Source organism: Globicephala melas, chromosome 4 (genome assembly GCF_963455315.2).
Source record: "Globicephala melas chromosome 4, mGloMel1.2, whole genome shotgun sequence".
Classification (NCBI taxonomy): domain Eukaryota; kingdom Metazoa; phylum Chordata; class Mammalia; order Artiodactyla; family Delphinidae; genus Globicephala; species Globicephala melas.
In genome coordinates this window covers 8371210-8396378 of record NC_083317.1, presented here as the reverse complement: position 1 = coordinate 8396378, position 25169 = coordinate 8371210, and the positions used below count along the sequence as shown (strand labels likewise).

The window sequence follows — 25169 nt, the reverse complement described above, 5'->3', positions numbered from 1 at the left end:
CCCATGTGAAGATGGAATGTGCCCACAGCCCAGTAGGGTGACAACCAGCTATCCAGAACCATTACAAACCAGTAGGCTACTGGTTTTACTTCAAATAAAGAAAACGAGCCCAGGGCCAAGTGGAAACTAGTGCCACTCTCTTGCCAACTCCTAGAAACAAAAATGTGGAAGACTCATACTCTCATAAATAACTTACAGTAAGTTCTGTGCTTTACTTGAAGACAGTAGCATACACATCTTTTGAAAAAAACAAACCCTCTTTATCAAATTGTGGTAAAACGTTAACCAGTGGTGAATCCAGGTGAAGGCTACATGGGAGTTGTGTGCTATTCTTTCACCCTTGCTTAGGTTTTAATTTTTTTTAATAAAAAGTTGAGGAGAAACGAAGGGATTTGCTCCAGAAGCTCTCTAAGGCCTCTGCCAGCTCCAACATTCACTGGATATTTTTGTTCTGCTGTTAATCCTGGAATCATCAAAGATGCAGCCTTTGTTTAAAAAAAAGAAAAGAAAAACCAAATGACTACTACCAAGAATACCTTCTAGCATTCACATCTTAGTTGAATCAGCACAACCCTTCATGCTGCCTGCACTAGGGTAACGAAGGTCATTTCAGGCAAGAACACCACCCTCAAAAACCCGATTTTAATTGTCACAGGCCATGCCTCCAGAGGCCCCGATCTCGAACAGTCCAAACGCAGGACATTCTTCCCTGAGCACAAACCCCAGTGCGTTTCATGGAGTTTTTCAGTATACGTGGAATCAGTGTATTAATAACAGCTTATTGGCACTGAATGAAAAACACACAAATCTTAATCTTAGGTCTTGAATCGGGTCCAGGTTCTACGTAATAGCTGGCTGGAAGGGATACAGCCATAAGCAGGCTTGGTAACTGGAGGCTGTGTAGTGAGACCTGAGTTTTGAAACCAGGATTGGTAGCTTAACAAAATTTACTGGTTGTAGAAAAAGTAAACTTGCCTCTAGGGAGGTGAGCTCAGCCGCACCATTCTGACAGCAGCCCCTGGTGGCCAGTTGAGTAAAAAGTGTTGGTTCTGAGGCGGAAAGTTCCGACCTTGCCTTAATGAAGGTTGCTGCAAGCAGACAGGCCATTCTAGGTAACAACTGGGCGGTGATTAGGGAAGCAGCAAAAATCCAAACTAAGGTGCGCCTTTAAGTCACATAAATTGCCAAATCCTTAGGGTACCAGTCACTTGCATTAAGAATAACAACAACAGGGCTTCCCTGGTGGCGCAGTGGTTGAGAGTCTGCCTGCTAGTGCAGGGAACACGGGTTCGAGCCCTGGTCTGGGAGGATCCCACATGCTGCAGAGCAACTAGGCCCGTGAGCCACAATTACCGAGCCTGCACGTCTGGAGCCTGTGCTCTGCAACAAGAGAGGCCGAGATGGTGGGAGGCCCGCGCACCACGATGAAGAGTGGCCCCCGCTTGCCGCAACTAGAGAAAACCCTCGCACAGAAACGAAGACCCAACACAGCAAAAAATAAATAAATAAATAAATTCCTACCCCCAACATCTTAAAAAAAAAAAGAATAACAACAACAAAAAGAAGTAGTCTTTTGAAAGGAGGATAAATATGAAATTTTATTTTAAAAGGCCAAGATAATAACATGAAGCAGATAATACTTACCTTGGTTTGAAAGTTACCTCACTCCTTAATTATGTAGGAAATCTTTAAATATTCCAGGAGCATGGATTCCTACACAACATAAAGCATGTCCTGTCTACTTCCCTACACAGCACCACCCAGTACACTCATTTCCACATACCCAACGCTGGGAATTCCTACTGTAATATCAGGAATTGCTCATATGGCAGAAACTTCTAGAAGAGGCTGCTATATTCATTCAGGGAATAAAATAGTCAAGATAGTAAGTGAAGCCTCATTTCCAGTGCCACAGATTCACACCACTTCACTGGCTATAAATAGAAGAATGTTCAGAGGCTGACAGTTGGCTTCAAAGGCAGACAGCCATAGGAAGTAGAAGCCGCAAGCTTCAAGCCGACTTTTTCGTAAGGTGCACTCCGTCCTCAGCCAGGAGAGAACAATCTGGAAACAATCTGCTGGGCAGCTGCTCTCATCAACAAACTGTTTATTGTAAGAAAGTGGCTGGGTCAAAGGCTAAACATCAACCCGAACCGAAAGCATACGAGCAAAAATCAATACCGTCCCTGCTAAAGAAACCCGGGACGTCACAGAAAAGACAGGGCAAGAAACTCAGGTTTAGTCCTGAAAGGGCAGCAAACTCGTATCTCATAAGGGCTGTTTTGCATGTTATTACGAATGGTTATTTGCCACTATTTTCGGAACAGGAGCTAAAATATGGCCTTCAAAACATACAGAAATCAACTTTCAGATCACTTCCCCCAAAAAGTTACAACAGTTTATATCTAGTTGCTTCCTTCTTGCATTTGTTTTGTAAAAGAACCAACAGGCTTATACACAATGCATGGATAATATAACACATCTTTAAATGTCTATTTAGTAACTGGAACACTGACTAAGAGATTATATGAAGGAAATTGTTTTATTTTAGGTGTAACAGTGAAATCCCACTGCTTATATTTTTAAACAGAGTTCTTATCTCAGAGACACATACTGAAATATTTACAGATGAGAGATCTGATCTGGGATTTGCTTCAGAATAATACAGGAGGAGGCATGGGTAGGAACAGATAAAATGAGATTGACCAGAATGGAAAACTGTGAAGCAGACTGATGAATTCATATGGGGTTCGTTACATTATTTTGTTTACTTTTGTATATTTGAATTTTTCTACAAAATATTTTCTTTTACTTGTATGCACGGTTCAACAGTTGCTACGAAAGAAAAAAATGTTTTCTTAAATATAAGGAAAGTATTAACCTACCAGTACAAATTCATTAATTCTCCATAAGGGTATACATACACCACGGTATTACTAAGTCTCCAGCATGGCTGTTTTCGAGCAATGCCTGAAATAAAGCTGTTAAATTCATTCTGAGTTGACACTGGAGAAATAGAAAGAGATGTTTAGTGTGTCCCCACTGAGTTCATGACCCACCAAGCCAGAATCTGACCAAAACGGTACCACTAGATGGCATTCCACAGTTTAACTGCATTATGGAGTATAAGGACATATATGAACTAGTAAGAAAACCCAACTGACATAAATAACGGGGACCATATTTTGAAAACAGCCAATTTAGCACACAGACTTTGAAAACACAACTTGTTTGTAAATTTGAGGCTCCTATATATTGCATTGTTAGTTCTTAAACTAACAGGAAAATTAATTTGAGAGTCTCAAATACATAAAATAAAGCAGAAGGCAAAACATTCTTTCACTGTGCTTAAATTAACTATGAAAAAGTATCTATCAATGACTTCAGATTGTTCTAGTATAAAGATGAAATGGTAATAATCACAAATTCTTACAAAAGAATGCATTCAAAGGAACTGCTTTAAAAGTTTTAAAAAAACAATTTTTTTTCATATCCAATTGCTTCGCTGGGACCAGCATAAATACTACAGAGCCCCAGAAAGGATGTGAAAGGTCATTTCATCTACCCTCCCCAGACAGAATAGAGGGGGTTTGGTAATGAGAATTCGGTGTCCTTTAAAAAGCCATCTTCTGTGACAAACTCACTTGGCCAGTCTGAGACACCAGACCTAATCCCATCACCAAGAAGGGAAAATACAAAGAGGAGACTCTTCGAAAGTACGGACCTTTGACATTTAAAGCATTTTACGGGCTGAAAAGCCACAGAAAAACTTAAATCATCGCATATCTCAAAGTTGTCTCTGGAAGGCAACAATCTAGAGTAATAATCTAGGCAATTCTGGGCAGAGAGAGCCTGGACATTCCCCACTCACCACCCCCCCACCTCCACAAAAATGAACCATCATTTTTAAATGAATGAAACCACAATTTGATGTTTTCTTTTAAAAGATATATTTCCGGGCTTCCTTAGTGGCGCAGTGGTTGCGAGTCCGCCTGCCGATGCAGGGGACACGGGTTCGTGCCCTGGTCTGGGAGGATCCCACATGCCGCAGAGCGGCTGCGCCCGTGAGCCATGGCCGCTGAGCCTGCGCGTCCGGAGCCTGTGCTCCGCAACGGGAGAGGCCACAACAGTGAGAGGTCCGCTTACCACCAAAAAAAAAAAAAAAAGATGTATTTCCTTATTTACTGAGATTAAAAACAGGAAGGGGCATTAGTGGTGCTACCGTTCCGTTACTCCCTAGTAAATGCTGTATGTAGGATTCATTTTTTCCTCAAAGACCAGAAAACAAATTGTCAAACACTTTCCTATGGCAAAGAAAAGCAAACCTTTACAAGTATTCTTAGAAGAAAATTCACTTTTAATTTTAATTTTTCAAACTTTTACTTTGCCTGCAGAAGTCAAGTAGATTTAAACTAACAGTTTTTACAGTTCAGGGCTCAGGAAAGACTCGTGGTAAGTGATCCTGACTAATGGCTTGGCAACGTGTCCATTCAGAACTGGGCAATCCTGCTGACTGGTGATGGTGGATGGCACTCCTCCTTTGAAAGAGATTCTATTGGGAATCCGAATTTAAATCTTGGAGGTGCAGGAGCTGACTAACACAATCCTTCTCTTTGCCCATCACCCCTACCTCTCCACGCTTGGACATACACACAGGAGACACAACAAAATGATGTTGTAAATCTCCATGTGTCAATGGGAAAGAACATTTCATTTTTAGCAGAAATGTCTATGTATTATAACCTAAGTCTTCTCTCAACCTCGGGGGTAAATGGGGAAAACACCTCTCCGCCAAGAAAGGTCCTAATTCAGCAATCTTAAAGCGTTTTCTCTTAAAGGTTCAGTGAAAGTAATTCACTATGCTTAAAATTGTAAAGACTTGAATGCCACTAGAAAATCAGTTAACATGAATATTCTAATGACTAAATTATTTTCATTTAAAGCCATGTTCCTCAATTGATCTAATGGGGTTTGAGCTCTAGAATTCTCTATGAGGGATAGTATCTCCAACAATTAATAAGAACAAAATTATAGTCTACATGCCAGTATTTCTTCCAATGATTATATTATTAAATATAGTATTAATAAAACAAAGGCTGAAAACACTTTAGGAAAGAAAAATACAAAGCAAGCAGAGTGATCGTGCAGAACTGAAAGTCTTAGAAACATACAAGACCTAGAAAGCTGTGGGTGACACAGCAGTGCCTGGAAAGATGCAGCTACTCACAAGCAGCCACTGAGGGGCCGAAACAGGACCACAACCAAGTAAGCGATCAGCATTCCCTCCTTATCGCCAAGAGAAAGTGACTGATGGACAGACAGACTAACCTTGGCCGAGCTTTCCTGTTGCCAACTTGGCCAAAGAAAGGTCGCCCTGTACTGACCCGGCCTCCCTGCTGAGATTCGACACAGGAACACCGCGACGCTGAACCCTTCCCGCTCGGGCAGGGGAAACGGAGGATTAAACACCATTTGGGTCCACAAACTGCATGTCAGTTTTGAAATCCTGAAATACTATAAACATTTTCTCAAACGTTTTCCGCACAACCCTCGGAGCAACATTCTCAGATTATGAGCATGAACGGAAACAAAACGAGTTCCCCGGCTATAATTCACATCCCAGAAAACTGAACTAGAACATTTATCAAACAGGATTCAGGCCTCAGAACCCCACATTCCTGCGCTGACTGCCAGCTCAGCAGCTGGGAGAGCCACTAACCGATGGCTCTGCTGTGACCACGGGCCGCCTTGCCGCCGTGCCCATTTCATCCTGGCCTTGGCTCGGACCCTGATCACAAGGGGCCTTTGACTGTGCCCCCAAACCCGGTACCAGTGTGGGCTTATTCCCCGGGATGTAGTTTTTAGACCTGGGAGACCAAAATCTGTTCTAAAGAATGTTGCAAGCCTTCCTAGAGACAGCTTCAATCGACTTCCCCAGGAGGTAACGCCATAATCCATACCCCCTCACACATGGCAGCCATTAGGGAGCTGGTATAGAAGACAAAAAGGATTTGGTCTGGGAGGATTTTTTATTCCAAAAGAGCCTGTTTCCCATCCACAAATCTGTGACTGCATAAGCAGTGGATATAAATAGTCTGAGGAAATAAAACCACCCTCTCTCAACAGGGTACTTCCTATCCCCAGAAGGAAACTGCAGAGAAGATGCTCCCTCCAAGGCGCTACCCCTTCCCCAGGTCAGTCAGCAAGAGCTGCAGCACAGAGAAAACCCAAACCGGGACAACGCCAATTAAAAGCAGAGAGCAACCAAATTTGTATCTGTCTGCATTTCCCCCAGTGCATTAACAGTCTCTGCCTTGATTGTAGCCAGAGCATTCACCGCAGAGCCACTTTGAAACTTTCTCGTGCAACCAAGATTCAAGTAAAAATACAGCACGTACAGTAGCTGAAAAGCCTCTCCCCACCCACAAAAAAAAAAAAAAAAAAAACAGAATAAAATGAAGGCAGCAAAGGAAAACATTCCAAGTATTATTTCTTTTGCATTTCAACATCAAACTCATCATGTCACCTTTGCCATAGGTATTATGTTTGATAACAGGAAGTCGGTTAAAATGAAGCAAAAATTTCTAGTTTAGGTGAAGGGCAAAGGAAGAAAGAAAGGCGAGAAAGAGGTATATGAAAGACCCTTAAAAGCCTTCATAGCTATAAAAGCTTTTAAATGTTTGCTTTAATCTGCCATCTGCTCTTTAGCTGGTGCCGTACTGTAAAACAGCTGCCCCCGACACCGCGTCAGCCACAAGTCAAAATCTATTCAGGACTGAAGGAACCATTTTCTCCCAACAAGAATTGCTCAGACAGTCTATTAGAGAGACAGATCAGTAAACATCTGGTCTGATGATCCGTAATGCTCTATTAGAATGAACAAAATTTGATAGACTCATAAAGATGGCAGTGATTGGGCTTCTGAGACACGATACACGGAAAGCCTCACAAAGTACATTCACGCCGGTGTTGAAGTATGAGGAAAAGAAGAGGTAAAGCCTTAACTCAGGAACACCCTGGTTTTTGTTAAGAAAGAATTGATGGCTTAATGGAATCCTTTAGAAAACTACAGTCATCTCTCGGTATCCATGGGGGCTCAGTTCCAGGACCCCCCAGGATACTAAAATCTATGTATACTCAAGTCCCTTATATAAAATGGTGTAGTCCAGTAGCTGTACCTGCAAGTTCTGAATCCATCCATGGTTGGTTGAATCCACAGATGAGTAACTCGTGGATACTGAGGCTGATGCTATTAGAAGAATAATGAGGTCTGTGGAGAATAGCCATGTCATGCCAATGGCTAAAGCGAGGCAAGTCCAAAGTCTCTTTTTTTTAACATCTTTATTGGAGTATAATTGCTTTACAATGGTGTGTTAGTTTCTGCTTTATAACAAAGTGAATCAGCTATACATATACATATGTTCCCATATCTCTTCCCTCTTGCATCTCCCTCCCTCCCGCCATCCCTATCCCACCCCTCTAGGTGGTCACAAACCACATAGCTGATCTCCCTGTGCTATGCGGCTGCTTCCCACTAGCTATCTATTTTACGTTTGGTAGTGTATATATGTCCATGTCACTCTCTCAGCCCTTACCATAGTGCCTATCCTATTCTATAAATATGTGTTGAACAGTGTGGAGGTATAGGAAGAGATAACTCATTTCTGTAGAGACACAGTCTGTTAACCTCTATTTTTTTTCTCTGTCAATTCTTTTATTGACTTTTTTTTTAGCTCTACAGAGGTATAATTGACATACGGAAAATTGTACACATTTAATGTATAGGCATACCTTGGAGATAGTGTAGGTTTTGTTCTAGACCACTGAAATAAAGTAAATACTGCCATAAAAAAAAAACTTGATTGCTTTTACTTAATTAACTTTGATTTTTCTGTCTCATCTTTTGGTGTCTACCAAGAAGAAAACAATAACAAATCATTTAATAATGCCCCAGCCCTTTCTACTGGGAAATACAACCAGACAGACTTTCTCATATATTGTTTTGAATAATGTGAATCCCCAGTGATTTGTTTTCTCTGAATAGTGTGTTTAAAAGAAGAAAATAACAAACAATGACCTTTGAAAGATGATTTTATTGAGTGGTGGGTGGGAATTGCCAAGAGGAGAAAGGGCATACGTTTGGAAAATCTGTATATTTTAATAAATGACGATGTCAGTTACTGCCTCATATTCTTGCTAAAGAAAAAGACTCTGTTACTTGAAAAACAAAAACTGGATCAGAGCCTACACCCCACAGACAAAAATACTGATGGCTGTATGTAAGTAAGAAAGAAAGTAAATATTCCCTCTTCCTGGGCAAAAAAAAAAAAAAAAAGCTATTCAGGGCACACCTGGAATTCTGGGTTTCTCTCTAATTTGGATCTCTAAAAACTATGTTTTAAGCTGTATTCTAGAGGAACACTAGAAGTTTCTGCCTCGCTGTACATTCAAGATTCAGAACGAGGATTAAAGGTGGAGGGAGGGGAGATTCCGTGCCAAATAACTATGCCAAAACAAAGGAAAGCAAAGATTTTTTTTCTTAATTGGAGAAGTCTAATTGACTCAGAAAAATACAGGAGACCCTTCACTGCTCCACAATCCAGTTTGCTCCTCTGAGGGGCAAGGACCCCCTCCCTACCCTCCCCGCACTGGCAGGACCACTTGAGACTCAGATGAGATCCTGACACCTGGGAAGGCCCTTGGTTAACTATAGAGCATGTGAGCAAGATGAGAAATCGTCTCTTGTTTTCCAGAAACTTCCACAGCAAGGTCTCACACTTAGCAGGCGCTTGGATGTTTGCTAAATGAAGTGGTCGGCTAGAGAAGGAAGGGTAAGTATCATGTGGTATGACTTCGTCTAAGTTTCTTCATAAAGCAACCAACATCGAAAAAGTAATTCCCTAGGGGGAAGGGACAATCCAGTTTTCGACACATTTGCAGATATCAAAACTATCCTTATCAACAATACCTGTTTGGTTAGTTATCTATTTTATACATATCAGTGTATACATGTCAGTCCCAGTCTCCCAGTTCATCCCACCACCACCCGCCCCCCCGCCTTCTAATAAGAACCTGTATATAAAAAAAAATAAAATAAAATAAAATAAAATTCAAAAAAGAAAATCCTCCCTGGAAACAAACAAACAAACAAAAAACCTGTTTGGGCAGGGAGGGAAAAGTTTCACAACAAATAATTTGGGGTTGACTCAAAATGAAATGTTGCACCAGGTTTTGTTTTTAAGCATACATGATCCGCCCCACAGTTCCACACCACCAAAATCACACACAAGCACAACGTGGTGATTTCTGCCCAGTTTCTTTAATAACAAACCCAGTTGTCACTTCTTATTATGGTTCCATCTTGACCCCGAGGCAAAGGAACCACACACCCTCTGGCAGGATTCCCTGCCTATGTCCTGCTGGCTTCGGATGCTCAGGTCGCCTCCATGCCACTAGCTACGAGCTGTGAGGAACGCCCCAAAGAATCCCAGCTTTACTGCTTCAGAAAGAAGCCCGTGTCCCCCAGACCCAAGCGGCGATACCCCAGGATAAGAGGGAAGGCCCAGTCCGTCCGTCCCACCCCCCCCCCCCCCCCCCCCGCGGCCTCAGCAGAGGGCTGTGCACAGCGGCCCCTCCTCCTGCCCCAGGGGCGTGGAAAGGGACCCGCTGGCAGTGGGTGGGGAAACAAGAAAAAAGAAACGGAAACAAGAGGGTGAGTTTCTGGACCAACTGGACTTTAGGTTCTGCCAGGGAAAGAACTGTGGCTTTTCTATAAAATCAGCGTCGCTCACAAACACGCCGGTGTCCCCCGCAGGAAAGGTGTGTCCTTCCTAACTTACGGTCACCACCGATGGTGGGAGGGAGTAGTGGCCGCCCAGCAGTCCCGCTCCACAGACCCTGGGGCCCCTGAGTGGCTCTTGAGTCTCTGGCTCTAGTCACGCCTCCGGAAAGGAAGTTATCTGTTTGAAAGCCCTCACCCCGGAGATGTCAGCATACATACATGGTCTCCTTTGACAAACGGTTCAAAATAGTTTGATAGTCAAGAAAGTGCTACATCCAAGCAGGGGTGGGGACGCTAGAATTAGGAACAACCACCAGTAGGCACCTTCCAGCTGCGGGAGCGAACGGACGGCTGAGGCCCTGAGACGCACACAGGCCGACCTGAGGGCTCAAAAGTAAACCTAATAGTCATAGCCAGAGTAAAGCCATTTACTAACAAAGCCAACCCTTTTAGAATAATTAATATAGGTGTCAAATATTAAATAAAATATCAATATCTACACGAGGGTCCTTGCCTTTTAACATTCAAGTTTTGACCATTTATGGGATGCCTTCAAAGTCCAATGACATACAGTAATTTGTTTTTTAATTTTTAATAACTGGTTTTGCTCATTATAAAATTAATACATGTTCATAACAGAGTATTTGGAAAGTACAAAGAAATTTTTAAAATTTAATAAAATCACCATTAAGTCTCCAAGATTTAATGCTATTTTGTTGCTACAAAATAGCAACAAGATTTTATGGTTAGGCAAATCAACAAAGGTTACATACACTTCCTTGTGTAAGTTATGCACTTAGCATCCAACTTTTGACGAGACAGATGGACCTGTCCATGGCATCAGAAGGTTTAAAGTGATGCCTCCTGACATCAAACGGGACTCCTGTGAGTGACTGCAGTTTGCTCCCAAATGAATACACGTAGAAGAAAACTGCAGGGGTGAGGTTACATTTCTCAGAGAGCTCATTTCATAAAAAAAAACAAACAAACATAAATTTGGGGCTTCCCTGGTGGCGCAGTGGTTGAGAGTCCGCCTGCCGATGCAGGGGACACGGGTTCGTGCCCCAGTCCGGGAAGATCCCACATGCCGCGGAGAGGCTGGGCCCGTGAGCCATGGCCGCTGAGCCTGCGCGTCCGGAGCCTGTGCTCCGCAACGGGAGAGGCCACAACAGTGAGAGGCCCGCGTACCACAAAAAAAAAAACAACAAAAAACATGAATTTGTAAAAGAGCTTAGAAAAAAAATACTGTCACTGTTTTAGTATCTCCTTTTCGTAAATGAGGCTGATGTGTCACCATAGACTGCTGACATTTTGCTGAAACTTGAGCCTGCATCTCACCAAAGGAAACCCAGACCACAGTGGAATAGATAGGAAATCAGATATTCAGAGCTTGTTGAAATATATCCTCCATATATACTGTATTTCCTTCCAGTCTTTTTTCTGTGGACATATGTGTGTGGTGTATGTGTGCTCGTGCATTTTATGGTTTACAACATATCGTAATTTTGTGGAAGCCTGAATTTCAATCCTGCCCCTGGGAGATTCGATTAAATGGGAAGACCTCGGTCAGAGAAGTCCAGCTGGGCCACCCAGCATCTGCACCTCAGTGGAGCCTTGTTTCCCCATGGTGTCATGCATGGTGACACTTATGAAGTCACATGTGACTGGATTTTATAGCGAAATCACATGCTACTGTGGTGCCTGGGTGTCAACGAAGGTCTCAGAAACACACCTCCAGCAAATGCCAAGGGCTGACTGTACTTTGGGTGAATGTTGTTTTTTCTACTTGGATCACATGCTATCTTTTTTCCATTTATATCACTGTAATATGGAAGCACACAGATGCCTCATAAATCTTCTGTGCTATTTGGTATAAAGAGCGAGTCTCCAGGCACCAAACTGTATAAACACAGCTGGTATGCAGTAAAACTATTTAGATAACTAGTGTGTTTATTTTGTTCTTCCACAGTCTATCCTATAATAGTACCTAGTACACAGTAAATGTTTAATGAAAGATGAATATTATTAACTGTGACTATGAAATAATTTCTACAGGCCCAGAAAAAGCGCCACCGATATAATGGAAAATTACTAAATTATACTATGCAAAACTGATGTAGAGAGAAAAAAAAAGCGAATATCTGAAGAGCCACTTTATAGTTCTAGGATATAGTTCTGCATGCTCACCGGGCAGCCTGGCTCAGCAGCGACACCGTGTGGTGAGAGATCTCTGATCCCCAATAGCACAGAGTATTTTACAGGAAGCAAGAAGCAGAGAGCCAGGGAGGTGGATGGACCTAGAATCTGTCACACAGATGAAGTCAGTCAGAAAGAGAAAAACAAATACCATATGCTAACGCATATATATGGAATTTAAAAAAAAAAGGTTCTGAAGAACCTAGGGGCAGGACAGGAATAAAGACGCAGACGTAGAGAATGGACTTGAGGACGCGAGGTGGCGGGTGGGGGGGAGGGTAAGCTGGGATGAAATGAGAGAGGCATGGACATATATACACTACCAAACGTCAAATAGATAGCTAGTGGGAAGCAGCCTCATAGCACAGGGAGATCAGCTCGGTGCTTTGTGACCACCTAGAGGGGTGGGATAGGGTGGGAGGGAGGGAGACGCAAGAGGGAGGAGATATGGGGATATATGTATATGAATAGCTGATTCACTTTGTTATACAGCAGAAACTAACACACCATTGTCATTATACTCCAATAAAGATGTGAGAAAAAAAAGAAAGAAAAAGAACAGCCAGCACAGGCATCTAATCCAACAGGCAGGTGAGAAACCTAAAGACGGGCCGTATGTAACAGGTGACGGGATGCCAGGATCCTCTCCGTGTAACTTAATTCCATGGGGAGCAAGGAGATCGATTAAGAAGGCTCAGAATAGAAAGTACGATCCCATTCCATTCCCAATCTGGCATCCGTATCTATAATACTCAGCCACCAGCACAATGACGGGAAGGTGTTCCGAAATGTCTCGGCATCAGAAAGACGAGGAAGCCTCGCCCAGCTGCCTCCAGAAAGACCAGCACCGTTGGTGAGTAGCCACCTTTACACTTGCACAATAATCCTTCAGAGCACTTGTATTCCAGGAAAACACACTTCTAAAACCCTGAATTCTTACACTTCCTTCTACAGCAGATTCAGGGTCTTCTAAGAGGAGTTCATAAACATTAAGAAATAAGGATATACAGGGGCTTCCCTGGTGGCGCAATGGTTGAGAGTCCGCCTGCCGATGCAGGGGACACAGGTTCGTGCCCTGGTCCGGGAAGACCCCACATACCGCGGAGCAGCTGGGCCCGTGAGCCATGGCCGCTGAGCCTGCACGTCCGGAGCCTGTGCTCCACAACAGGAAAGGCCACAGCAGTGAGAGGCCCGCGTACCGCAAAAAAAAAAAAAAAGAAAAGAAAGAAGGATATACATATGTAACAATCATACTTTCATTCATGCACTCAGTTCCTTGGGCTCCCAAAGTAAAGCAGAATTCAGAGAGAAGCAGTTGGGAGGGAAAACAGTCCACAGGATAGATACCTAAGATCAACCAGACCAAGTGGAGGGCCCGCAATGAGACGTGAACATCGCTCAAAATGACACTTTTCCAAAGTGTTTATATAATAAAGGGCTTGGTCGGCTTGGGGTCTGTGTGGCGTGTTTATGTATGTGTATATAGAATAGATATTTGCTTTAATATTGTTCAAGCTTTGCATTCCCATGGTTTGTGAATGGGGGTTACCAATGAATGGGAGAAAATGTATCCTCCCACCCCCAGGCAGTTTAAAGAGCCAGAAGGACAAAAATATGAAGCATCTACTGTGTATTGTAACACACACAGACACACAATACAAAGCCTTAGGTATTTCAGGTTATGCCCATTCTAAAGGAGATGGGAAAACCTAGAATTCCAAGCCTGTGCTCACAGGACAATAACAAGAGAGCAGGTCACTCTTTCCTCTCCATTGCGACGTCCAAGAGTCAGGAGGCCCCAGTCCCAAGACCAGCATGATGACAAGGACTCACGGGAAAGGTCAGGGAGCACTGGCAGGGGCGAGCCTGGGTCTAGCTCGCTCCCTGACCTCAGAGCAGGCAGGCAGCCCTCACAAGTCCAGCCTCAGCCCTCCACGCTCAGGAAAGGAGGGAGAGAGAAGGTCTAGGAGAGTGACAGCCACCTCCCCTAGGGGCCAGAAACCCTCACCCTAAAGGCTCTGCCCCATCCCTCCAAGGTGGGGGGGAGGTCTATAAATGGGTCCTCTTTAAGTGTTGAAGCTCTGAGGACTGGCTTTATTTTGATACTTTTTAATAAATCACAGAACAGAGCTGTTGCTTCTCCTTCTATTAACACATAAAACAGAGATAAATGATGTGGAGCTTTGAGGCCTGAGATGAAGGTGCAAACAAAAGTCATACCATCAATCCCCAAGAACACCCATTAAGAAGAGGGCAGGGCTTCGCTGGTGGCGCAGTGGTTAAGAATCCGCCTGCCAATGCAGGGGACATGGGTTCAAGCCCTGGTCCGGGAAGATCCCACATGCCGCAGAGCAACTAAGCCCGTGTGCCACAACTACTGAGCCTGTGCTCTAGAGTCCACGAGCCACAGCTACTGAGCCCACGTGCCACAACTACTGAAACCCGTGCGCCTAGAGCCCGTGCTCCACAACGAGAGAAGCCACCGCAATGAGAAGCCTGCACACAGCAACGAAGAGTAGCCCCCGCTCGCCGCAACCAGAGAAAAGCCCACGCGCAGCAACGAAGACCCAACACAGCCAAAGATAAAATAAGTAAAATAAAATAAATAAATTTACCAAAAAAAAAAAAAAATTACTTAGTCGTTTTAGACCAGGCACCAGGCCATTATTAGGCACATTATACACTTTTAACTTATTCAATCTCCCAACAACACCAATAACATAATAATAATAATTGCACTAAGGTGTTTAATGGGGTTTTTTGTTTGTTTGTGGCTGTGTTGGGTCTTTGTTGCCGCGCACTGACTTTCTCTAGTTGCGGTGAGCGGGGGATACTCTTTGTTGCGGTGCATGGCCTTCTCATTGCAGTAGCTTCTCCTGTTGCAGAGCACGGGCTCTAGGCGCACGGGCTTCAGTAGTTGTGGCTCACGGGCTCCAGAGTGCAGGCTCAGTAGTTGTGGCGCACGGGCTTAGTTGCTTTGTGGCATGTGGGATCTTCCTGGACTAGGGATTGAACCCGTGTCCCCTGCATTGGCAGGCAGATTCTTAGCCACTGCGCCACCAGGGAAGTCCCTGGACTAAGGTTTAAATAATACAATTTACACAGAACTTCCATATATACAATTTCATCTAGTCCTCAAATAATTCTGTAAGGTTTCCAAATCCTAAATGCTCTCAGATTCTATATGTCTTCCCCCAAGTGAGCACATCCCACCCAGAGAACTCATAGCTCTAGTCTCTTCTGAAAAGTAAGTTTGCTAAGGGACAGAGAATAACCCAAAAGAGAATTCCTCCTCTTTTAAAACGGTTCGGAGAGAGGGTATAATTTGTTCTTTTCCAGGTAAAGCAGGGAAGTTTGGTGCTTAGAGTCACCTGGACTATTAGGTATTTGCCGAAACTATACAGTTACATCACTAAACTCACAAATTTCCCCATTTAGGGGAGACAGAGATAGTCCCACAAAATAATTTACCACAATCAACAAGAAATTGACAGCTTGGCAAAGCAAAAAGATTGAGAAGACACACCTGGAGAATGTGGCAACCTGCCCAACCAGGTAGCAGCCACAGACATCAAATGCAGACAAAAGGCCAGGAAAATTCCTGAATACATAGGATCCCAACTCCATGACATTTTCCCTTTACACAAAAGTAAAAGATATCAACTGAAATCCAGAGCCCCTTCTGCCACAAGATGGCAGACTTCAGCACAAAAGAAACAAAAGTTGTGATTTCCCCGTCCAAAGATTCCCTGAGGAAGGTCCAAATCAAAACAAAGGCTTTTAATCCCAACTGAATAAACTGCGGTTTCCAAATACACTCTTGACACATAGAAGAGTGACCTTTTCCCCCCTCAAGTGGAATGGGCCACATAACTTTAAGACACAACTCCCTCTAAACGCCAATGTTCTTCTCTCCCTCCCTTACATAAAACACCAAAGAAATTAGTTATACTTGGACAACTTTAAGACGGTTTCAAAACCTGAAGTCAAAATAGAAATGGAAAATCAAAACAGAAAACAAAATTGAAACCCACTGCAAGGCAACGACTGAGGGAAGGGTCACCGTTTGGAAGAAGGGCACCTGAGGAGGTCCCTTCCCAGCCGAGCACTCACCTCAGCTGCCGACAGCAAGTAAAGAGGCGTTAAGGCAGGAACGTGTTTTGCATCACAGCTTAGGCCAAGCGTCGTCAGGATCTCCTTAAGGACTTCGTATCTTCTAAAATTGCTTGATTTGAGCAGGTTAAAATCTTCTTGTGTTTGCACTACTAGAGAGCTGGGAGGTAGTTCCAGGTGCACCTGAGGGAAAAAGACACCACGATGTAAATCAGAGGCACTTAGCGACGTAAAGAAAAGCAGTGGCTTTACTACTTGTTCTGAAAACTTGAACATGAATCCTAATTATCAACAGTATATAAACCTGGAACCTGAATATTTGGGAGGGAACAACAAGCAATAAAAAGATTCGAGGGGGGCTTCCCTGGTGGCACAGTGGTTGAGAGTCCACCTGCCGATGCAGGGGACGCGGGTTCGTGCCCCGGTCCGGGAAGATCCCACATGCCGCGGAGCGGCTGGGCCCGTGAGCCGTAGCCGCTGAGCCTGCGCGTCCGGAGCCTGTGCTCCGCAACGGGAGAGGCCACAGCAGTGAGAGGCCTGCGTACCGCAAAAAAAAAAAAAGATTCGAGGGAGCCCATTAAAATCGTGGCTGAAAAGATCTGGTGGAAATGACCCCGGATAGTAACTTTCCAGGTCCCGAATTTTATCACTAATCAGTCATGGGACCTTGGGCAAGTCACTTAACTCGGTTAAACGATGACAAACGTTTAGGAACATTGTTGTGCTGAGGACCCAAGTACAGTTGCCGCTGAACTGGGGGAGGCACAGTGGGTCATGCTCGAAGCTTCTATTCCACCTACTGGTCATAACTCCTGGGGACAGAAGTGGCCTTAGTCACCGCTTTAAGAGTGTTTGCAGGAATACACATAGAGGAATGGGGTTTGGCGGACTCGAGAAAGGGCTGCCCCACCTCCCTCCTTCCCCTGATAAGACTTGGAATTTCATGTATTTAGTTCAGGCTTTGTTGTACAGTTAAAATTAAAGTAGTTCTGGGACTTCCCTGGCAGTCCAGTGGTCAAGACTCCACACTTCCACTGCAGGGGGCGTGGGTTCGATCCCTGGTCAGGGAACTGAGATCCCAACATACCAGAACTTCTAGCTGACTCAAACTAGAACCTTCCTATCAATGGTCTGTGTTTTGGTATGAAGGAAGGTACTAGAACTTTTGGCTCTGTTGAGATGAGATTTTAACTGGGCATTAGCGCCTGGAGGATACCAGAATACTCAGTACTCAGAAGGGCAAACTGACCATGTTTTATTTTACTTTGCTTTTGCCAGGGGTCAGCTGTGGGATTCCACTGCCTGCAGAGCACCCGGCTGACATTATAAGAACATTATAATAAAATGAAAAGTATAGTGCTAGGGGCTTCCCCGGTGGTGCAGTGGTTAGGAATCCACCTGCCAATGCAGGGGACAGGGGCTTGAGCCCTGGTCCGGGAAGATCCCACATGCTGCGGAGCAACTAAACCCGTGCGCTACAACTACTGAGCCTGCACTGTAGAGCCCGTGAGCCACAACTACTGAAGCCCGCGCACCTAGAGCCCGTGCTCCACAACAAGAGAAGCCACCGCGATGAGAAGCCCACACACTGCAACGAAGAGTAGCCCCCGCTCGACACAACTGAAGAAAAGCCCGCGCGCAGCACCAAAGACCTAATGCAGCCAACAATAAATAAATTAATTATTTATTTTAAAAAAGTATAGTGTCAGCCTTCAGGCAACTTAAAATCTCTCAATTCCCACTCAAGTCTTAACCAAAACAAAAATACTGCCCAAATATACCATCTAAAACAATCCAATTGTTGAAAGTTGAAGCCAATCTGAAAAGTTTGCAGAGGACTGTCCAGCAGAGTCCCCACATTCCAGCGGGCCAGCTGAGGGCTGCCTGCTTCACCCACAACCGAGCCTGTTGCCCACGAGCAGCAGGGGAGTCTGTCCTCTAAACAGCCCTAGGAAAGGAAGGAGGCATAAAAGCGAACTCCTTTAAGGTATATGAATCCTACTGTGTGTCCTTCTACCGTGCATTCTTACCCAAAACGTGTGCCTCTCATCTCCAGGGGTCAAAGCCAGTGCTGGGACGGACGGTCAGCATGGCAACGGGTCACGTTTAATTCACCTGAGCACGTGACTGTCCGGAGATTACCTCTTACGTGTGGCAGAAATCAAAAGAGCCAAGTTCTGTCCCCACCTGGGCCCAAGGAGGGGGGCGAGTGTGGTTAATGGCCAATGTACTCCCTGGGCTGAGTGAATACACCCAGGGTAGGGTGCTACAGAAGTCCCTGTCACAAGTGAGAGATGCCGAGGATGAAAAGGAGAGCTCCCCCTACGAGCAGGCCTCCGGATTCCAGGAGGTGAGAGAAAGCACAGCTGTCGACATTGTGGGCGAAGTGTGATCGTCGGTTTCAAGGTTAGGTGCTTCTACGACAGCAGCGAGAAGAGAGGCCGTCTGGCTCTGCACCTCAAAACGGCCACCAGGGCTTGCCTGGTGGCGCAGTGGTTGAGAATCTGCCTCCTAATGCAGGGGACACGGGTTCGAGCCCTGGTCTGGGAGGATCCCACATGCCGCGGAGCAACTAGGCCCGTGAGCCACAACTACTGAGCCTGCGCGTCTGGAGCCTGTGCTCCGCAACAAGAGAGGCCCACACACCGCGATGAAGAGTGGCCCCCGCTTGCCACAACTAGAGGAAGCCCTCGCACAGAAACGAAGACCCAACACAGCAAAAATAAATAAATAAAATGAATAAACTCCTACCCCCAACATCTTCTTAAAAAAAAAAAACGGCCACCAGCGCATGTGTGTGCCACACCCACCCTCCTGGTCCTCTGGCTGTGACGCTGTTACCATAGTGATGGGCCCATTTCTGTAACCTGGCTTCGTCTAAAATTAAGGCATTTAGACAAGCCCCAAAGCCAAAACTAAAAACGTCTCCAGTCACAGACAGGATGGTGCGTGCTACTGGCATCTAGCAGGCAGTGCTGCTAAAACGACCCCACAACAAAGGAGGAACCGGTCCGAAATCTCAACAGTGCCATGGTTGAGAAACTCTGCCATAAAAGTAGAACCACTTCTGCTATGTGCTAAGCTAATAAGAACACAAAATATTTCAAATCCATTTCACAGGCTCTATTTGCACAACTTCATGCCAAACTCCTGGTCCATTTGATACATCGAATGTCAGCATTAACCCACAGCCTTAAGCTTTCCCTGCAAATCTGATCAGCAGAAAAGTCCATCAAAATTTCCTTTTTCTGTACGACGACGAATGCCTTGCCTAAGGTCTCCGTGTCAGCTCCCTGGCTGTGAGACCACCACCTACTGAGCAGCTGTGGTTTGTTTTGTCCTTGAAGTCCTCCTCTTACTGGGTTACATCACTGCCCCATTTATTACAAAAATGAAGACTATGAAATCGAACAGGGAAAGAGGAAACTAACCAGCCTGTGCTAATATTTATTGGTTGATCTCGGCAGCAAGGTATGGTAGTGACACAAGCCTGAGGAGAAAACAGTGACCGTGTCACACAGAGACTGGAAGTCATTTAAAATCAAAAATGACATTCTAATCCCCTGCATCTGATTTCTGAAGCTGCATCATGTTGCCTTTTATCCTAGGGCAATGCATGCATATCAAATTTTATGACAGTAACGGGGTCAATTTAAATGGCACAGCAAGCAGATTTGCTATGTAACTCGGAGAAATGGATCGCCCACAGTGCCGAATCAATTTTCTAGTACAAGTCTGTGCACAGGGGTGGTCAAATTCACTGCTGAAAGCTGAAATGAGGCTCTAGGAAGTCAGGTTTTTAAGTGGATTTTCTGAGTTACTATAGTTACCATATTTGCAGACAAAAAGATAAGAGGAACTTCATTAGGCCTCCAAAAACTAATTCATGTAGTTTGCAGCCCACATGAAACCTGCTTGCGCTGTACATCTTCATCTGCGATGAACATGCATTGTACATGTTCATCTGCGAACACGTTCATGCCGCCTTAAAGAATGTTTGGTCAGAAAACCCAAGAGACTTAATTTCTAGGAGGGCTGGAGAGACGCACAGCATATGAAATGAAACCATACCAAAAAAAAAAAAAAAGGAAATAATTCGCTAACTCAATAAAAAGATCCTTATAACAAAACAAAATCTGTTAACACTCATCCTGGGAACCATTCTGGGCAAACTATCTACATCAACTTAGTCTTCTCATCAGATCATCAGGGACTTCCCTGGCGGTCCAGTGGTTAAGACTCCGCACTTCCATTGCAGGGGGCGCAGGTTTGATCCCTGGTCAGGGAACTAAGATCCCACATGCCGTGCAGTGCAGCCAAAAAGTAAAAAATAATCATAAGATCATCAAATGCTTAAGGATGAGTGTTCATCTAAACTCTAACAAAAACCTGCCCGGGGACTTCCCTGGTGGTCCAGTGGTTAAGACTCTGCACTCCCAATTCAGGGGGCCCAGGTTCAACCCCTGGTCAGGGAACTATATCCCGCATGCCACCACTGAAAGATCCTGCATGCCACAACTAAGACCCAGAGCAGCTAAATAAGTAAATGTTCAAAAAGGAAAAAAAACACTTTTGCCCAAAGGCATTAAAAGATTTGCAGTAAATGATCAAGAATTCTGAAGTAGTCTATCCTGCTACCATTTGCTTAAACAAACAGAAAGCTCAAAAGAAAAAAGAATGCGGGGTGGGGGTGGGGGGAGAGAGAAACAGCAGATGAACCAAAGGAGCCCCCTTAGCACGGGAAGGGAAGTAAAATTTTCCTTTTATCTCTGTTTCCATTTTTTCTTACCTACATATTCATTTGCTATAAATCGAAATCACTTCAATATTCTCTTATTTGAAACTGTTCTCAACACTTAGATTTTAAGACTGACAAATCATAAAGGAACTGAGGACCTGAAGGTGTTTTCCACACTCACTATCCCAGCAGTTGGTGCGCAGTCACAGAAACCGCTGACAATGTTTTAATGCGATAGTTACTACTGTTTGCAATTACCACCCCAAGGCACTCAATTCCCTTCATTAAATAACAGTTCGATTATATTAACTGAAGTGTGCTTTGAGGCAAGAGAGTGGGGACTGATGGATTTTAGAAGGAGTATTACCAGTGTATAGATCAAGACAAGAAACAAGTTTTGGCTAATTCTTGGTTAACCAGCAATCTTTAATTAGCCATAATACCTTCTGCCTCATTCCTCCATCACAAGTATTTTGGTGAAACAGGATATCCACAGGAAAGCCTGCTACTCACCATCAGCAGAAATTCCCAGCCAAAAGTCAGAAGTACCCCCCCCCAGCACACAGACTCTCCAACCTTGCAAAGTCCGTCCTTCGAGAGCGTATCCAATCAAAGAGACCCAAAGATCCTGACATGGATGCCGGCCTGCGTACCTGGCAAAGAACAGCTTCTCCTCCACGTGTTCCGAAAGGCACTTGCACAATCAGCCTGTCCTCGTCCTTGTTGTCCAGGTGGCCCTGGAGCTTTCCCAGGCTGAGCGGCTCCCCAGGGCCTCCCTCGTAAATGCAGCCGCTACTCAGGACGCTGAGCCTCACCTGGCTCCAGTCCGCCTTGCAGAAAACCAAGCTCTGGACTGTGTCCTGCAGTGCGGCCTTCCTGGTCACCTGGAAGCCAGCAAGCGTGAAGGGCGATGACAGGCCCAGGACCTTCCCCCCCTGAGAAAGATAGGCCATGAACCTCCGGGACAGGTCCTCAGGGACGGACTCCCTCGTGGCAATGACCACCAACAGGCAGTTGTCTGGCCATGGGTCCCTGAGAGCACTTTCCAGCGGCAGGTGGTAGAGCGTGTAACAGTTGGTGTCCACGCAGTCGGCCAGAGCTGACCGGACTTGCTGGAGCCGGTCCAGGGCGTCCTGGGAGTCGGACCCCACGTAGAGAAGGATGTTGGGTGCCTTTCCCGTGAGGTTGACCCTCCTCTGTTCTCTCTTGGGGCAGAGGTCATACGCGATACCCTCCAAACCACTGCTGTAGTCGTAGGGAAGATCTGGAATGTCCTCTGCAGAAGCAAACTTGACGGATTCGATGGTGCTGTTCTCAAGCTCCAGACACTCGTGGCAGCTAGAAAGATGGAGGTGACAGTGCTCGACGGAGCCCACGCCTCTGTCGCTCTCCCCGGCAGGCTCGCCCCCAGGGGCACCGCCTTGCCCCTGCGTGGGTGCGGAACCCAGAACCTGGTGGTCCTCTCTGCCAACGTGCTCCATAGCCTCCAGCTCAGGCTTGCCCTCAACAGAAGGTTCCGGCTGGGGCTCTAGGAGCTGGGCTGGCGTGTCTGAGGCCTGGTCCTTAAGTTCCTTCAGAGCAGAGTCGTGCAAGTGGACAGCTAAAGAGAACAGAGAAGACAAGCCATCAACCCTCCGCTTTGTCACGCAGCTCAGCTCAGAACCTCAGGGCGCTCTCTGCTCTGCACGACCTACATTCCAGCGCAGCCCTCATTCCCCCCACCCCCACCTCTGAGCCCTTGTGGGAACCACGTAGCTGCTCCCACCTGCTAGGGGAGTGCCCCTGACAATCCCGAGTAAACTCGCACGTTTCCACACCTTTCCCGTACAGACCGGAACACCTCAGACCCCCTTATTGTCTGGTGAAGAAAGTGAGATTCGGAGAGGTGATTTTGTCCACTTGCTCATAGATTCAATTTTGTGGCTATCAATCTCCTATAGGATAATGAAACTCAAAAACAAGGCACATAGCTAGAGTCAATCCACGCACGCCCCAGGAAAAAGCCACTCTCAGGACACTTCATTGGATCAACCGGGGAGAAGGATCTTGCCAGTATCTTGACCCAGGTATGGAATATAAGTTTACAATCACTGATTCAAAAAACATTAACTGAGCACTTGCTAAACATCTGGCATGGTATTAGGCACATGCACATGGCCAATGGGGAAATGAAGTGATTTTCGCAAATTTCCAGAGCTGGTGACACTCATTGGCTCAAGATACAAAAGAAAACTTCCTTGTAAGTCAATTATACTTCAATAAAATAAAACTTTAAAAGTATATGTGTACATCGGCTTCCCTGGGGTGCAGTGGTTGGGAGTCCACCTGTCAGTGCAGGGGACATGGGTTTGAGCCCTGGTCCGGGAGGATCCCACATGCCACGGAGCAACTAAGCCCATGAGCCACAACTACTGAGCCTGCACTCTAGAGCCCACGAGCCACAACTACTGAGCCTGCGTGCCACAACCGCTGGGGCCCATGTGCCTGAACCCCATGCTCCGCAATGGTGGGGGGACCACCACAGTGAGGGGCCCGTGCACTGCAGTGGGGAGTGGCCCCTGCTCTCCGCAACTGGAGAAAGCCTGTGAGCAGCAACGAAGACCCAACGCCGCCGGGAGTGAAATTAATTAATTAATTAATTAATTAAAATTATATATGTGTATACATAGACATAAAAAAGACTTACATGGACATGGAAATCCTACTTTTAAGCCTAATTCAGGAAGAAAATTTTGCGTGTTTCCTGAAAAAAGATGTGTCCCAAAATGATGTAGTATATATGTTTTAAGTTAAAAAAACTGTTAGATTTAGAACTTCATAGTAACACTGGCTATGCCTTCCATTCAGTTGAACTATGGTCTAGAAACCAGTTATACTGTATTAGAGTGTGTGAAATAAATATTATATGGGTTCTAAATTTGCATGCCATTTCAGGAACAATGCAATTATGGGAAATCCTTGTTTAAGAATTTGAAAAGCACTAATGATATAGTCAGGGATAAGCACCTCAAAAAAAATAACTGACACACGTATGAATGTTATACTATTATGGTTCTATCCAAACTGCTGGCTGAATTAAGCTGCGGATAAGCATTGCCCTTAAGTCATACCAAACAGCAGTCCTTAAGCTCGTAACTAATGGCATACTGCTATGATGAAAACATTTCCTAAGATGACTTACAAACGATCTTTTGGGGTATCAGTCCATTAGCCACCTGGAGTCTATCTTCAAGGAACGCCACTCCCAGCTTGCTGAAGTCATCCACACTTGCTCTGGCGATTAACTGATAAGGATCCCCAGGTCTGCAAGCTAACGGCAAGCAACAATCCGACCACTTCACAATCTGAGAAGAAGTGGGTGAGGGAGGAGGAAGAAAGGCAGGATGAGATTTTTCTTCTCTAAAATAACCAGATACTTTACTTTTCCCTTCAACTCCCACCACTATATTACAGTCAAACAATGAATTACTGGATAGTACATTTTAACATCAAAGATGTCCTGGTTCAAACATTCTCATTTCTACCTAACAGCACTAGATGTACTCTCTCATTTAAAAGTAATTAAAGTCTTAACTGCTTTTCAAGGGACTAAAAGGGGCAAGGGCCATTCCCTACATACTGGAAAGACATAAACTTGCCCTTCACTAACAGGATATAGGAGAGAACAAGCCTGCAATATCCAATGATTCATGGATGTTCATTCACCCTTAGATCAGCTTTTCTCAAAGTGGGGTCCAAGACCCACTGCAACAGAACTCCCCGGGAGCAGATGAAAACTTCATGTTTCTGGGCACTACTCTCTGTCTGGTGCTTCAGACTCTCTGGAGTTGCAGCCCAGGAATCAGAAGTTTAAACATGCTTCCCATTGATTCCTGAATGTGAGAGCAACTGTCTCCAGAGAGCTCCGGCCTGTCGCAGTTCACATTTCCACCACAAGGGGGACAGGGAAAATGAGAGTAGACAAAGCTCAGTCCTTTAAGCCAGCGGTCCCCAAACTTCTTGGCACCAGGGACCAGTTTCGTGGAAGACAATTTTTCCACGGACCGGAGTAGGGGGGATGGTTTCGGGATGACTGAAGCACATTACAGTTATTGTGCACTTTATTTCTATTATTATTACACGGTAATATACAATGAGATAATTATACAACTCACCCTAATGCTGACAGGAGGCGGAGCTCAGGCAGTAATGCAAGTGGCGGGGAGCGGCTATAAATACAGATGAAGCTTCACTCGCCCATCCACCGCTCGCTCACCTCCTGCTGTGTGGCCTGGTTCCTAACAGGCAATGGACCAGTACCGGTCAGTGGTCCAAGGGTTGGGGGCCCCTGCTTTAAGCCTT

At 45.2% G+C, this 25169-nt stretch overlaps 1 protein-coding gene across 1 annotated transcript in view; it reads right to left on the bottom strand.

Moving 5' to 3' along the window:
• The window catches only part of HLCS (holocarboxylase synthetase), a 197850-nt gene that overhangs the window by 154727 nt on the left and 17954 nt on the right, over window positions 1–25169 (bottom strand). The window contains exons 3-5 of the mRNA XM_030880866.2: window positions 24010–24172; window positions 21482–22428; window positions 16091–16273 (exon numbers count right to left, since the gene is read on the bottom strand). Of these exons, the coding sequence (XP_030736726.1) occupies window positions 16091–16273; window positions 21482–22428; window positions 24010–24172 (1293 nt within the window). The remainder of the gene's footprint in view (window positions 1–16090; window positions 16274–21481; window positions 22429–24009; window positions 24173–25169) is intronic.